General features: G+C 38.7%; 1 protein-coding gene across 1 annotated transcript in view; it reads left to right on the forward strand.

Moving 5' to 3' along the window:
- LOC120860204 (tetratricopeptide repeat protein 39B-like) overlaps window positions 1-17,153 on the forward strand; it is a 150,155-nt gene that overhangs the window by 116,321 nt on the left and 16,681 nt on the right. Inside the window, 8 exon segments of the mRNA XM_040235986.1 lie at window positions 657-722; window positions 2,771-2,879; window positions 3,421-3,488; window positions 3,579-3,638; window positions 5,326-5,487; window positions 6,931-7,022; window positions 9,932-10,058; window positions 13,509-13,617. Of these exon segments, the coding sequence (XP_040091920.1) occupies window positions 657-722; window positions 2,771-2,879; window positions 3,421-3,488; window positions 3,579-3,638; window positions 5,326-5,487; window positions 6,931-7,022; window positions 9,932-10,058; window positions 13,509-13,617 (793 nt within the window).

Consider the following 17,153-nt stretch of genomic DNA (forward strand, 5'->3'; position numbering starts at 1 on the left):
TTGGCAGTGAAAGCTTGGAGTCCTAACCACTGGACCACCAGGGAATTGCCTCCTAACATGTTCTTTCTAAGTCACTGACCATCCAGTCAAACCATTGGCTTATGGAAGCAGTATATAATCGCATGTATGGGCATTTCTTCTCCAGGCAAAGTGAACAACCAGGTCTCTGCTTGAAGTTTTGCCCTGAGAGAACCTCCCTTCATCCTACTCAGATGTCCCAGAGAGCGGCTGTAGTGCTATAGCCTTCCACTTCTAGGTTTTGCCTGCATATCATGAAGAATAGAACAACTTTTGCTTCCTGGAAAAGGTTGCTAAAATAAATTTTGTTTGGAGGTGGGCACTAGGGGTTACTTTCTCAACACTTGTCACTCCACATCAAAGGAAGAAGTATTCTTTAGAGTATCCTGAAAAGGCCAGAATCTTTGTTCTGTTTTTAATTTTTTAGTGTAACTAAATGAAATTGCCATAAGTAATGATTATAGGAGGTGCAATATATAGTGATTGAGAGATGTCTAGTGGTTTAAACTTGGGTCTAATTTTTCATGTTACTGAATCATTAAAATTTTAAGTTTTTAGAGTTTAGCATTTACCTATAGTTAGGTATATTAACACATAGTACAACACTTGTGGTTTTTTTTTTTTTTCTTTTCTTACAGATGCTGTCCCTTTTACCAGCACGGATTATCAGACTACTAGAATTTATAGGATTTTCTGGAAATAGGGTACAAAATTAATTTTTTCTTAGTTTTGACAAAGAAGATTAAAAAATGTTTATTGAGTATGAGGGAAGTATAACATGTCCTCATAATTAGTGTGAAAATTATTGGCAGTTTCTTTGCAGAACAATGAACTGACTTTGGGTCTTAATCATATTTTGGTGGAGTTAGGGGATGGTTTTTCTACTGAAAGTTAAAATTTTTTATCTCAATGTTATCTAAATTCTGGGATTAAAAATTCATGTTTGACTAATGTTGATGCTTGCAGGATCTTCAGTACTCATGTGAGGTTAAAATATGCTTTCTTAACATTTTTGCAACCCCCGCTAAACCAAGAAATCAGGCTAGATTTCCATGTCTACCATTTTATGGTTTGTGTAGGTCAAGCATGGTTGCAGTATTTTGGGTTTTCTTGTGTTTTTACAAGTTTCACTATAGAACTAAACAAGGAAGTTTGTTTTCCATGTTTTTTTTTTTTTTAAAAAGTATCTATTTTTAATTGGAGGATAATTTCTTTACAGTGCTGTGTTGGTTTCTACCATACACTGAATGGCTTCTACCATTCTGTGAATCAGCCATGGTATACATATGTCCCCTCCCTCTGAAACCTCTCTCCCACTCCCACCCCAGGGTTGTCACAGAGCCCTGGTTTGAGTTCCCTGAGTCATGCAGCAAATTCCCACTGACTATCTATTTTACCTATGGTGGTGTATATTCCATGAATTTTGTTTGTTGTATTTGTATGTGGTTGTTTGTGGAATATATAATAGTTATCAATCATAACGTTCAACATGCTATTACCAGAGTTGCCTTATTGCAGAAATTGGCCCTTTTAGTCAAGAGAGCAGGTTTCCAGAATTGTTTGAGAACAAGTACAAGACACTGTAAATTCCCCATCTACTTGTATCCCACTATCCAGATTCTTCATAAACTATATGTATTGTCTATTTATGGTCTTCATAAGCTATAATGTATTTATGGTCTATCAAGTAAGACTCTGTGTTTCATGGTTACCCTTCCCCTTGACCATTCATCTTCCACTTTCTTTCCTTAGTGGCTCCAAATTGCCCCTTGAATAAAGTCCAAAGTATAACATGGATTCAAGTGCTCTATCATCTGATTCGGGCCCAAGTTTCTAGTCTTACTACCTGTCCTGTTTGCTTCCCCAGTGTTTCTGTTAAACTGGGCAGTTGGTTGTTTTCCAAATAGACCTTGTGCTTTTCTGTTTCTGTGCTTTTGCTGGTGTCTGTTTTCTTTTATTATTATTTTTAATTCTCAATATAAATTTATTTATTTTAATTGGAGGTTAATTACTTTACAATATTGTATTGATTTTGCCATGTCTGTTTTAGATGTCCTTCCCAACTGGCATCCTCCCAAATCAGGTCTCTTAAGAGCCTCTTAATCCATTAGGTTTGAGATCAGTGTCATCTATTCCACACGGCTTTCCCTTATTCCCTCCCAACAAGGCTCAAACATCCCTAACTTTCAGAATCACTTACTTAACTTTCTTAAGGCCCTCACCATGGTCCAATAAATGTGTTCAAATACTGTCTGACCTGTTTGAAGCAAAGATCCTTGAAGAAACAGAACCATAAATATTCATACCCACCATAGCATTTTATACTTAGATCCTCATGCTTAAATAAATTAATATTTATATAAGAGAAATAACAGCATTTTCTATGAAATGGACGCTACCTTTTTTTTTTTACCCTAAGATCACATGATGTAAGAATATGTGAGATTGTCTTATGCCAATTTAAAATGTAAAATTTGTTTCTAGTTTTTGTTGTTCATTGTTCAGTTGCTAAGTCATTCTGACTCTTTGCAACCCCATGGACTGAAGCACAGCAGGCTCCTCTGTCCTCCACTATGTCCTAGAGTTTGCTCAAGTTCATGTCCATTAAGTTGGTGATGCTATCTAGTTACTACTTTCTAAGCTCTTGAAAAATAAACCCCACCTTCATGGAGGGTGGGGCTATATGAGCTAGCATTTTAAAATCTCTGAATATGATGCTCTTTTCATTCTAAAATGCATCTAATCCCCACAGGAGTTGGGCATTCTGCAGTTACGGGAAGGTGCCTTAGGAAGAAGCATGAGGTCTCCACTATGCTGCTTAACTATACTAGCTTTTCATACTTACATCTCCCTGATACTTGGTAAGGACTGCATAACATTTTATATCATTGAAAGTTGATTATCTTTCATCTGAGTAAGTAAAAATTTAGGAAAATCAGTAAGAGATAGGAGTCTATATTTACTTTCTTTTTCAGAAAGATGGAAAATAGTGACTTTGTCATAGTGACATTTAGCAGAAGGGGCGGAGGGTTTCTTTCATTGAATTTTTTTAAATCTGTTCTTGGCTAAAAAAAATTCTATAAGACTTGCTTAAGGTGATCTATTTTTAGCATGTTACATTTCTTTTTTAGCAGAAAGTTAAATGTTTTGTTAAAAATAGTTCATATTGGTATTCAAGTCAAAAATTTCAATTAGGAATTGAAGGCAACCACATCTGCTCTTACAAATTTGCCCTAAAGCTTTCTTAAACTAAAGTCATAGATGAGACTTGTCTTCAAGTGATTAGTTTTCATGTTTTCCATGAATAGGTCTTTGCTGTATATTTTAATGAAATTTGGAGAAATAGTCTTAAATGTCGACTATGTTTCGTGAAGACTGAGGCTTTTCCTGTTAAATTTCTAGGTACGGGAGAAGTGAATGTTGTGGAAGCAGAGAGCCTCCTTGAACCCTACCTCCAGCAGTTTCCAAATGTATGCTTAGAATTTCAAGTGTCTGTTTTCAGCCGTAATCATTCTACCAGGGTTGAGTACTGAACAGTCTGTTTCTCCCTTCCTCTGCAGGGCTCCCTTGTGTTGTTCTACCATGGCCGGATAGAGCTGCTAAAAGGGAATGTGGAAGAGGTAACTTATTTGAGGGGGTCGTTTGGGGGGCCTGTCTGTTTAGTGGAATTGCGTAGCAAACTCATTCCACATGAGCAAATCCAGCTGTATGTGCTAGACAAAAATAGAGGGGAAATATGTAATTAAAAAGCCAAACTTTAATTTTGTGAGTGCATTCTACTATGTATAGTAGATTATAGAATATAATGTATATTACTACGTATAGTAGAATATACTCTACATTTATGTATGAGGTATTTGAGGCAATTCAGGGTTGGATATAGAAATACAGGTGGGCAGTTTAAGGGACTTTCAGAAACTTCGGCTACTATCCATCTTGGTATTACATGTTGACTTTGGAATCTAGACATTCCATAAAGGCAACTTCATTGTACTATATGTGTGCTCCCCATCAAAGGGATTAATTCACTGAACCCCTTGAAGAAAAAGAGTGAAGAGCCTTTCATATAAATATACTCACAAACAATTTTCTTCTCCACAATGGGGAGAAACATATTTATTTTTCCTTGATTTGATTGTTTCTACTTACAATACATCTTGGATTTCTTTCCAGGTCAGTATATCTAAATCTTCCTCATTCTTTTTGATGGCTGGGTTTCATTCCGTGAGATGGATAAACTGTACTTATTAAAGTGGCCCACTATTGATAGACATTTGGCTATTATACACAATGCTATTGTAAACATTATTATGTGTACATCTCAGTGCAAAGGTACATTTATATAAGACAGAGTCTGACAGGATTTCTAGGTCAAAGATGTTTGTATTTTAATAAATTCAGACAGATTACCCTCCTTACTTAAAGCTAGTCCACTTAAACTCCTATAAAGATATGACTGTAGCCCACCAGGCTCCTCTGGTGGAAATCCTGTGGGATTTCCCAGACAAGAGTACTGGAATGGGTTACCATTTCCTTCTCCAGGGGAACCTTCCTGACCCAGGGATTGAACCTGCATCTCCTGCTTGTCAGGCAGATTCTTTACCACTGAGCCACCTGGGAAGCCCAAAGATCTGCGAGTACTTGTTTCCAATGCTCTTTGCCAACTCTGGTCATTATTTATCTTTTATTTTTCCAGTATGATGGCTGAAAAATGATAATCTAAATTTAATTTATATTTTCCAGTAAAAAAGCCATCATATGTATATTTGTCACTCATATATCTTTTTCTCTGATTTCCTATTTATATCTTTAACAATTTTCTCATTTTAGTAAAATTGTATGATAAGTGTTGTATGATAATTGTTATATGATAAGTAAAATTGTTATTTCTTTTTTAGTAAAATTGTTGTATGATAAGTGTTCATTCTTTGCCAGTTATGTATATAGCAATATCTTCTCCCAGCCTGTCCATTGCCTTAAACTTGGTTTAAGGTATATCGTACCCTCTGAAAGTTATAAATTTATTGTCAGTTTTTTCTTAAAGGACTTCTGTATTTTATGTCTTACTTAAGGAAGGAATTTTGCTACTCCCACATTGTAAAGTTCCATAGCCCTTTCACAAAGTTAAATAAGGAGACAGAATTTAACTGCATTGTTGGCATGTAAGGAAAGGAGCATGTCATATTGAGTGGTTTAATGAGTCATGATTTTGTTCTTTTTGTACAAAGTGTTTTATGTATTTTTCCATTAGGTTATTATCTCCTTGTCTAATATCTGGATGATCAGCTTTATGCAATTGACTTATAGGCACAAGAGATATTTCGAAAATGCATTTCAGTTCAAGAAGAATGGAAACAGTTTCACCATCTCTGTTACTGGGAGCTGATGTGGATTTTTGTATTCCAACAAAACTGGAGGAAGGCATATTACTATTCAGATCTGCTTTGCAAAGAGAGTAGATGGTCCAAGGTAAAGTGTAGTACTTTCATTACTGTCATCTGTTTGGAAATAAGTGTACAGAATAATTTTCACTTAGGATTGTTTGTTCAATAGTATGACATCAACACTGTTTTCTCAACATAGAGATCCATCAAAGGAAGAAGTACACATTAAGTACCTGCTCTGTATAACTACTGTCTTCAGCACTATATGCTTTAAAAGCCATCTAAGCAGCCCTTTTCAGCAAAGAGGCTTTATTTCTGAAGATGAATTTCAGTTATATATAAACATGATTAAATATCAAGTTTTGATAATTTTTTGTAGACTTTTTGATGTCCTGATAATGAAGCTTTTCATAATAATAAAAATGAATTCTTTATCCATTCATCTGTTGATGGATACTTAGTTTGCTTTTGTATCTTAGCTTTTGTAAATAATGTTGCTATGAGCATTGAGATGTATATATCTTTTTGTGGAATTGCTGGATCATATGGTAGTTCTATTTTAATTTTCTAAAGAATCTTCATACTGTTTTCCATAATGGCTATACCAATTTACATTCCCACCAACAATATACCAGGTTCCCTTTTCTCTACATCCTTGCCAACATTTATTATTTGTTGTCTTTCTGGTGATAGCTATTCTAACAGGTGTGGCAAGATAGGCAAAGGAAATTGAGGTACACAGTAATAGATATAAATAAGATAACAAGGTTGCAAAAACAGGGAATATAGCCAATATTTTATAACAACTTTAAATGGAGTATAATCTATAAAAATATGGAATCGCTATATTGTACACTTAAAACTCATATAGTATTGTAAATCAATTAAACTTCAGTTTTAAAAAGTTCTAAAAACCTGATCCATTTGTGAGAAATTGGGAGGAATGAGATAATGATCTCTTTTTCATTTTGTTCACTTCCTCATCTATGAACATTAAAGTTGTATAATAGGAGAATGGCTAAAATTCGGTGGAAAGTGTGGATCTTATTTGGGATAGGTAGCAAGAGGCTTCATTTCCCTTTTTTGTCTTTGATACCTCAGATACTATATCTGGCAGATTTGTAGTTCATTCTTTTTAAACACTGTTGTTTATTTCTTTGTTGCTGGCTGCACTGGTCTTCACTGCTGCATGGGGGCTTTCTCTAACTGTGGTGAGCGGGGCTAATCTAGTGGCAGTGTGTGTGCTTCTCATTGCAGTGGCTCCTCTTGCTGCAGAGCATGGGCTCTAGGGCATGGGGGCTTCGGTACTTGTGGCTGTTGGGCTCAGTAGTTGTGGTGCTCAGCCTTAGTTGCCCCATGGCATATGGGATCTTTCCGGACCAGGGATCAAACCCACGTCCCCTGCATTGGCAGGTGAATTCTTAACCACTGGACCACCAGAGAAGTCCTGTGGGTCATTCATGATTTACAAGGTGGAAATATCATGTACCTAGGGTACTCTCTAACTACTGCTTTTCTTTTTCTCAAGGCAACATATGTGTTCTTAAAAGCTGCAATTTTGAGTATGCTTCCAGAAGAGGATGTGGTAGCAACGAGAGAGGATGTGATAACTTTATTCAGGTAAGCTCGTGATGCGTTCCAGACCTATGTACCACACCTTCACTTAGGTATGTCGAAACATTCAAAACTCCCTAGTAAACCTATGTTCTTTCCTCTCCTGATGATTGGAACTGCTAGTAGCAAGGCAAAAACCCGTAATACTTGTATCACCAACACTACCCTGTCCCTCTTCCCCATTGAGAGGAGAGGTATAGATTAGAGCGTAGGGGGAATAATAGTTGAGATGAGGTCTGAAGGAGCTGCAGAGGCAGGTGGAGAGTTGTGTTGATACAGTTTGAGACCAAAGAACAGCAGGAAGGGGCACTGCACATTAAACGAACTAAAGCAAGGCTGATACTGGCAGGATATAATGCGACATTTTGTATATGGGCCGAAGTAAAACGAATATCCAGGATCACTCAAAATGTGTCTCACAGAATACAGAATTAAAAAAAAAATAAGACGAAGTCTCTGGCCGTACTACCCTGAGCACGTCCGATCTTGTCTAATCCTGGAAGCAAAGCATAGTCGGGGCTGGTTTGTACTTGGATGGGAGGCTGCCTGGGAATACTATGTGCTGTAGGCTTAAAAAATAAGACAAGATGTCTTTTAGTGACACAGAGATCATTAGTATCCCATGCAGGAAATGATAAGGTAATAGAATGGAGGTGGAAACCAGACTGGGGTTGGCTAAAGAGTGAATGAGATACAAAGAAATGAACAGAGTTAAGCATAAATACATTCAGTGATAGAGAAAGCTGGAGGAAGATGTAATATCAAAGAATATATTAATGGGAGAGATCTGGGCATTCTCAAAAACCACTGGGGAGGACTCAGTTCAGAAAGACAGTTGTACATACAAGTGAGAAATGGGAAAACTGACCTTTGTAAGGCTCTTGAAAAGTCAGGAGGAGATAGACTCCAAAGCACTGATGGCAGGACCGGCTTTATTTAGAGGGAGGATCAGGTCCTCTGTTGTATCACGCAGGAAGAAGTCCAGAGCAGGCTCAGAGGCATGCCAGCTTGTGTGTGGAGGCAGGGCTGTCTGTTGAGAGCGAAAGAGAAAGGAGTGGGCTGGAGGTCTGAGGAGGATGGAGAATGTTTGAGATCATTGTTGCAGGGAGTGAAACAGAGAGAAGCACAGGACGGGGAATGGCAGGCGGTGCGAGGGCTCATTGGAGGCTGGTGTTGAATGTACAGTGATACCAACTTGTTCTCATTGCAGGAAGATGAGTACAACTAGGCACTGGCAAGGGAGTCTAGGAAATAAGCTAGAGCCTGCAGCAGTAAAGCTTGCCTGCAGAGCAGGCTAAGCAGGAGTATGGAGGGATGGGGAGAAAGGAGACTGCTGAGTGGCGAGAAAGTTGAAAGACAAGAGGACCAGAAGTCTCATTAGAACAGCCAAGGTTATAATGAGGAGGATGGTTGGTGTGCTTGAGTTTGTGCTCTGATGTAGAAAAGTTACAGATGATGAAGTGGCCTAAGATACAACTGTAGGAGTGGGTGGCTGTGGTAGAAAGGAGGACGTGACCTCTGGAGATGAGGCAGCTAGGGGAACAGAGAAGCCCCACTGCATTCTTTAAACATAATTGATGACAAACACTTTTAATAGAATACTATATTCTGTGGCCACGTTATGAGAACTAATGGCTTGTCTGCACCCTCAGACTTGTCAGGACAGATTTGAAGGTATGACCAGGACAACTTTGTCAGCTTTTTAGAAACTAGACCACGTATATACTAACTGTAGAATGTACATTAGTGGGAGCCATGGAATGCCACTTGCTACTGGTAAAATGCATTTCCTTGTTTCACACACACAACAACAAATGGAATGGAATTTTAAGATATATTGGGATCTTTTTCATCTCAGTTTCCTCCGCTCCAAAATAAATTTTCTCTGCATCAAAATAATTTCTGTGAAACATGTAACTAATGTTATTTTCAGGCAAAAGCTTGAAGTCTGCTATATGTGTGATAGCATCTAACTTGTTGAGATACTGAGAGGAGAATCCCCCCAAATGTTCTCTTCATTACAGACTCTGTGATCCTTAAATCAGGAGGTTTCATGTCCTCTGCACGCCTCTGACCGTCTCCCTCAACCCCCACCTCGTATGTCCACTGCCTTTTCCACTGATATTAATTAACATTCATGATGGTCATTCTGGTTTAAAACCGTAGCCGTTTGTACACCAAAAAGTAATGTTATATGTCAATTATACTTCAATTAAAAAAACCCATATCTCAAGATTGTGCTGAGAAGTAACATAACACAAGCTTGTCTTCCTATGGAATGCTTTTTCTCTCGTTGCATCTTCCTCTTTCTTTCAGTGGTGTAATTAGATATTTCCCTAAATTCCTTCTTGGTGACCTGTTTGGTGCATTTGCAAGATTATGTATGAGAAAGTGCCCTACAAATATGTAGCCTCTATTCTCACTTTTCTGTGCTTGTGAATTCTATAATTGGAATTTCTTAGAATTTTGAGAGGAAAATTGTAAGCATGCTATATGTTCTTAGCTGATTGTTTTCAAAATCACCTACGCTTGGGAAACATTTTCTCAAATTATGCATGAGTTGATGACTCTTTTGAGCCACTTTTATCAGAGAAGCCATGGACTGTAGCTCACCAGATTCCTCTTGTCCGCAGAATTCTCCAGGCAAGAATACTGGTTGGGTAGCCATTCCCTTCTCCAGGAGATCTTCCTGACCCGGGGATCAAACCTAGGTCTCCCACATTGCAGGTAGATTCTTCACCATCTGAGCCACCAGGGAAACCACTATTAGGTCTGGGGTGGAGCCTAAATTTGCATTTTGAACAGGGTTCCTGGTGGTGCTGATCCACTGCTCTGGGGAGCGCAGCATAACAGGGACAGGTATAAATATTGCCTGTGTTCTAATGACTTTTCACTGGAACTGGGGCTTTTCACAGACAGGTGGATGGCTTGAAGCAGAGAATTGCTGGGAAATCGATCCCTACTGAGAAGTTTGCTGTGAGGAAGGCTCGGCGTTACTCTCCCTCGTTGCCAGCACCTGTGAAGCTCGTTTTGCCTGCCCTGGTATCTGCCTTTATTTACTTACTCTTTGCATCCTAGAAATACATTATCTAGTTTCAGGGGCAGGGAGAACATCTAACTTTTGTTGTGAAGTTTGCTCGATTAAAAATCATTTGTGTTTGATAAAGGCTATTTATAAAATATTTAAGTCTTACAGTAACTCTATGAGAGGAATTTTTCTTTGTAGCCTCATTTGACAAATAAGGAAATTCAGGCAGAGGAGGTGAGTTGGCCTATTTGAAATTGAGTTGAATTATAATGCAAGCCACGTATGTAACTACCTTTTCTAGCTGCTACCCTCAAAATCAAAAGGTAAAAAAATTAAAAAGTAGAAGGACACATGATAATCATTTTCAAAATATTGGTTTAACCCGGTTTATGTGAAATTTTTGGAGTAGGAAATGGCAACCTATTCCAGTATTCTTGCCTGGAAACCTCCATGGACAGAGGAGCCTGGCAGGCTACAGTCCATGGGGTCAGAAACCACTGAACAACACACATGCACGCATGCAAGATTTTGTCATTTGAGCGTGTAATCCCTAAGATTTATTAATGAGATTTCACATTCTTTTATATTGTACTCATCCACTGAAGTCTGGTGCATGTTTTATGCTTAGAGCATGTCTCAGTTTGAGCCAGCCACATTGCTCCAGAGCCATAAGTGGCGGGTGGCTTCTGTTGTAGACTAATGCTAGAGCTCCCATTCTTGATCAGTGTGCCATTTAGGTTAGGCTTCATGAAAAGCATAATTTCAAGTTAAATGGTCTTAATGCAGATTTCTTTAAAAAGTACTGAGTATATCAAATTACAGCAATGGCACCCCACTCCAGTACCCTTGCCTGGGAAATCCCATGGACGGAGGAGCCTGGTGGGCTACAGTCTATGGGGTCGCTAAGAGTCGGACATGACTGAGCGACTTCACTTTCGCTCTTCACTTTCATGCATTGGAGAAGGAAATGGCAACCCACTCCAGTGTTCTTGCCTGGAGAATCCCAGGGACGGGGGAGCCTGGTGGGCTGCCGTCTATGGGGTCGCACAGAGTCGGACACGACTGAAGCGACTTAGCAGTAGCAGCAGTTGGGGTCTAGTTTGTGTGCGTAGTCAAGTAACACAAGGAAACTGTTTAGTGCAAACTGCATCTGCTGTCCTTTTTTGGAGGTTCCTGATTTTTTTCTTTTGATTCCAGAGTATATTCAATTATTCCCCTTTAACAGGTGCATAGTTTCCAGTTTTTATTACCACCAACAGGCTACAATGAATATTCTTCTATAGCTCTCTTTGTACATGGGCATATAATTCTGTGGGAGAGATGTTTAGAAGTAGAATTCCAAGTTGAAGGACATATGCATTTAATACTTGGACATTGCCAGATTGCTCTCCAGAAGGGCTGTACTGATTTAAATTCCTACCAACAGTGTTTTATTTTTTTAATGTGTGATTGAGCTTTTCATGTGCTTGTTCATTTTTACTTCTTATTTCATGAATTGTTGTTCATGTGCTTACTTCCCTAATTTTTTTATTAGGTTATTTATTATTTTATCATTGACTTATAAGTCACAAAGCAAGTGAAAGTCACTCAGCCATGTCTGACTATCTGTGACCCCATGAACTATACAGCCCATGGAATTCTCTAGGCCAGTGTACTGGAGTGGGTAGCCGTTGCCTTCTCCAGGGGATCTTCCCAGCCCAGGGATCGAACCCAGGTCTCCTGCATTGCAGGTGGATTCTTTACCAGCTGAGCCACCAGGGAAACCACATTGACTTATAGGAGTTGTTTAAATATTCTGTGAGAAAGAAAACTGCAGCTCCTCACAGGTGTCCATTGGGGGCTAGCCTGCACCGAGTACCTCAGCCCGGGTATTTCCTACTTAAGAAAAACAATCTCAGAGAACACCACCCTCGGACCAGGTTGTGCCTGGTCTGTGCCTGTGATGCAATGAGATAAAAATATGGCCACTCTGTAAATCATATCTGAGCACAGGTAAAAAGAAGAACACAATGCAAGTCACAAAAATGACCAAACATCCTCCTTTTCCAGCCAATATGGGAGCCTGCTACTGTTTTACCCACGACACCTTTCAGCTCCATTCCTGCCTCATTTTTATCACGTGATTAATGCTGGGAGATTGTTTTCTTTCCATGTCACAGAACTTCCCTGGGATTTTTCTAGAGCACCATAGTCCTTTCTCCATCCTAAAGCTGAGATGCTTGTGTATACATATGATGTATATGTTGCTCTGATTGCTAAGGGCCTTAAGGACGGTTAACTCAGAGCACTTCTTTCTCCAGGGCTCAGTGTGTAGAACTGGCTTGAATTTGTGGTAACTAGGAATTTTACCAAAATCTGTATTTCATAAAATGACCAGTTCACATACATACTTTTCTTTTTCTGATAAAATGTTCCATCAATAAAAACAAAATTTTAAAAAATCATCATCAGTATAAATAAATATTCCAAAAGTTATTGAACTCTTACACGATTAGCAATAAGAAAATTTAGATGTAAAACAAAGGAGTGCTGTGATCTTAGTTTTCAGTCCCAAAAGGTGAAGATGACTTTGCTGTCACTCAACTCCAGTGTATTTTCCTCGTTTCTACTGCTTCCCTGTAAGAGGCTGTTCAAACAATCTTAACATATTTTACCATTTATTTATTTCCAAGGAGATTCTAATTATCCTGCTTACTTCGTACCTTTCAAAATATGAACTGAACTACCAGGAAGATTAGAAAAATATTTTCAAGCAAGAGCACATTTGCTTTTGGTCCAAAAAAAAAAAAAAAAGAAAAATTCTCATCTGTTAGCCTATTAAATGTAATTTGCAATGAGAAATCATTAGTTTACATTTTTAGGGGCTGTCATTCTGCCATATGGCCTTTAAATGAATGTATTTTCTGCATATTGGATCGCATTACTGGACTATCACATGTTTTTAATGATATAAAAGAACCTGAGCCAGGTAAAATATTTCCTATGTTCATTTGCACTGATGTCCTTGGAAACATTTTATGTAAACAATTGGCAGATATAGAAAAAATATTTCCCTTTACTTAAGAGTAACAACAAGAATTTATGTTTAAATTGTTCATAATATCATTTTAAAATATTATATTTATTTCTATCTGTAATCTTTTATCTTCCAAAAGGATTGGATACCAGTAGGTGCTTAGTAAATACTTGTTAAATAAATGAGCAAATTAATTTTTCAGTGAAGACACAATATACTATATATACTGAACTATTTTGTAGTATAAAAGCCAGGAAGCATTAAAAGCATTAAATAAAGTGAAAATGGGGAGATTAAATCACTAAACTCCAAATAAAGAAAGCTAAGAAAAATGATCTCTTGAGATCACTAGCAACTGAGGCAAAACATTCATACGCGGCTTTGTTGTTGTAAAAAACACCGAATGACCTCACATAATTGTGAATGGTTTCTTATTTTTCATCATTAGGAAATGATGTATGTTTGGAATGGTTTTCCACTAGTGAGCAAGAGAAAGGACCTTTCTGAAAATCTGTTGGTAACTGTTGAAAAGGCCGAGGCAGCTCTACAAAGCGAGAGTAAGTATGAAGAGCGAGAGCCTAGAAACCTTTACGGCTGCCCCTTCCTGTCATTTCCCCGTGCACATCTGCTCATGTTGATTTGTGTGCATGATGAGGACAGAGACCTTGAGCCGCAGGTATCTGGTTGACTGCAGTCAAGATGGAGGGAAGATACCTGATACAACACGGATGAGCCTTGGGCACGGATGAGCCTTGGGGAGGTTAGGCTCCGTGAAAGAAGCCAGAGGCAAAAGACAACAGTGTGTGTGATTCCGTGTATATAAAATATCGAGGATAAATCAGTCCATAAAGAAAGCAGATTAGTGGCTGCCAGAGGGTGGAGAACTGGGGGAGTGTGACACGCGGAGGATTAAATTACTGTCTGTGACTCCAGGGATGAGCACCTCGTTTAGATCACTTTTTACTTTGGCCACAGCATGGGGCTGAAATGTTTAATGAGATTTCTCTTTACAAATACCTTTAAAAAGTTAAACATTGCATTTGAAAAATGTAGGTGAAAAAAGTCACCCATGTTTTTCCTACTATGCACAATTAGAGTTTCTGTTTATGCCCACTTAGATTTATTTTTATAGTTATGATCATAGTGTATCTGGACATACTCTAGCCTATATTTTTTTATTTATTGTATCATAACCTTTTCTCTCATTGAGATAAAACTGACATATAACACTATATTAGTTTTGGATGTACAGTGTAATGATTTGATATTTGTACACATTGCAAAATCACTATAGTAAGTCTAGTAAATGTCTGTCACCGTACATCATTACAAAATTTTTTTTCTTTTGTTGAGAACTTTTAAAATCTACTCTCTTAGCAACTTTCAAATATGCAATATAGTATTAGCTGTAGTCACCACAAAATTTTTTTTCTTTTGTTGAGAACTTTTAAAATCTACTCTCTTAGCAACTTTCAAATATGCAATATAGTATTAGCTGTAGTCACCATCTGTACTTGAGATCTCCATGACTTAGTTGTTTTATACCTGGCTTTAGTCCAGTTCAGTCTCTCAGTCGTATCCAACTCTTTGCAGCTCCATGGACTGCAGCATGCCAGGCTTCCCTGTCCATCACCAACTCCCAGAGTTTGCTCAAACTCATGTCCATCGAGTTGGTAATGCCATCCAACCATCTCATCCTCTGTCGTCCCCTTCCCCTCCTGCTTTCAATCTTTCCCAGCATCAGGGTCTTTTCCAATGAGTCAGTTCTTTGCATCAGGTGGCCAAAGTACTGGAGTTTCAGCTTCAGCAACAGTCCTTCCAATGGAATATTCAGGACTGATTTCTTTTAGGATTGACTGGTTTGATCTCCTTACAGTCCAAGGGACTCTCAAGACTCAAGAGACTTCTCCAACACCACAGTTCAAAAGCATCAATTCTTCCGTGCTCGGATTTCTTTACAGTCCAGCTCTCACATCCATACATGACTACTGGAATAACCATAGCATTGACTAGATGGACCTTTATTGGCAGAGTAATGTATCTCCTTTTAAATACACTGTCTAGGTTGGTCATAGCTCTTCTTCCAAGGAGTAAGTGTCTTTTAATTTCATGGCTGCAATCACCGTCTGCAGTGATTTTGGAGCCCAAGAAAATAAAGTCTTTCACTGTTTCCCTTGTTTCCCCATCTATTTGCCATGAAGTTATGGGACTGGATGCCATTATCATAGTTTTTTGAATGTTGAGTTTTAAGCCAACTTTTTCACTCTCCTCTTTCACGTTCATCAAGAGGCTCTTTAGTTCTTCTTCGCTTTCTGCCATAAGGGTGGTGTCATCTGCATATCAGGTTATTGATATTTCTCCTGGCAATCTTGATTCCAGCTTGTGCTTCATCCCACCCAGCATTTTGGATCATATACTCTGCATATAAATTATATAAGCAGGGTGACGATATACAGCCTTGACATACTTCTTTCCCGATTTGGAACCAGTCTGTTGTCCCATGTCCAGTTCTTTTTGTTGCTTCTTGCTGCTGCTGCTGCTAAGTTGCTTCAGTCGTGTCCGACTCTGTGTGACCCCATAGACGGCAGCCCAGCAGGCTCCCCCATCCCTGGGATTCTCCAGGCAAAAACACTGGAGTGGGTTGCCATTTCCTTCTCTAATGCATGAAAGTGAAAAGTGAAAGTGAAGTTGCTCAGTTGTGTCCGACTCTTCGCGACTCCATGGACTGTAGCCCACCAGGCTCCTCCGTCCATGGGATTTTCCAGGCAAGAGTCCTGGAGTGGATTTCCATTGCCTTCTCCGTTGCTTCTTGACCTGCATACAGATTTCTCAAGAGGCAGGTAAGGTGGTCTGGTATTCCCATTTCTTTAAGAATTTTCCACAGTTTATTGTGATCCACACAGTCAAAGGCTTTGGCGTAGTCAATAAAGCAGAAGTAGATGTTTTTCTGGAATTCTCTTGCTTTTTCGATGATCCAGTGAATGTTGGCATTTGATCTCTGGTTCCTTTGCCTTTTCTAAATCCAGCTTTAACATCTGGAAGTTCATGATTCGTGTACGATTGAAGCCTGGCTTGGAAGATTTTAAGCATTACTTTGCTAGTGTGTGAGATGAGTGCAGCTGTGTAGTAATTTGAACGCTCTTTGGCATTGCCTTTCTTTGGGATTGGAATGAAAACTGACCTTTCCCAGTCCTGTGGCCACTGCTGAGTTTTCCAAATTTGCTGGCATATTGAGTGCAGCACTTTCACAGCCTCATCTTTTAGGATTTGAAATAGCTCAACTGGGATTCCATCACCTCCAATAGCTTTGTTTGTAGTGATGCTTCCTAAGGCCACTTGACTTTGCATTTCAGGATGTCTGGCTCTAGCTGAGTGATCACACCATCATGGTTATCTAGGTCATGAAGATTTTTTTGTACGGTTCTTCTGTGTATTCTTGACAGCTCTTAATATCTTCAGCTTCTGTTAGGTCCATACCATTCTGTCCTTTATTATGCCCATCTTTGCATGAAATGTTCCCTTGGTATCTCTAGTTTTCTTGAAGAGATCTTTAGCCTTCCCTATTCTATTGTTACATTGATCACTGAAGAAGACTTTCTTAGCTCTCCTTGTTATTCGTTGGAATGCTGCATTCAGATGTGTATATCTTTCCTTTTCTCCTTTGCCTTATACCTGGGAGTTTGTACATTTTGACCTCTTCACATATTCCTCCTATTCCTGAAGCTCTTGCCCCTGACAACCTGTCTATTCCCTATATCTATGAGCTTTTATTTATTTAGGTTTCACATAGAAGTGAGAACATAGGGTGTTCGTGACTTTGGTTCACTTAGCACTAGTACCTTCAAGGTCCTTCATGTTGTTGCAGATGGAAAAATTTGATTCTTTTTCATGGCTGAATGTTCCATTTTACACACACACAGACATGTATTTCACATTTCCTTTATCCATTTGTCCATTGATAGATACTTAGATCTTTTCCATGCTTGTCTGTTGTAAATAATGCAGTGAACATGAGCAAGATAGTTTTTTTTTTTCAGATAAATATGCAGAGGTGGGGTTACTGGATCATATAGTAGTTTATCATAAATGTTTT

The sequence above is a fragment of the Oryx dammah genome, unplaced genomic scaffold, assembly GCF_014754425.2.
Source record: "Oryx dammah isolate SB20612 unplaced genomic scaffold, SCBI_Odam_1.1 HiC_scaffold_11050, whole genome shotgun sequence".
Lineage (NCBI taxonomy): Eukaryota > Metazoa > Chordata > Mammalia > Artiodactyla > Bovidae > Oryx > Oryx dammah.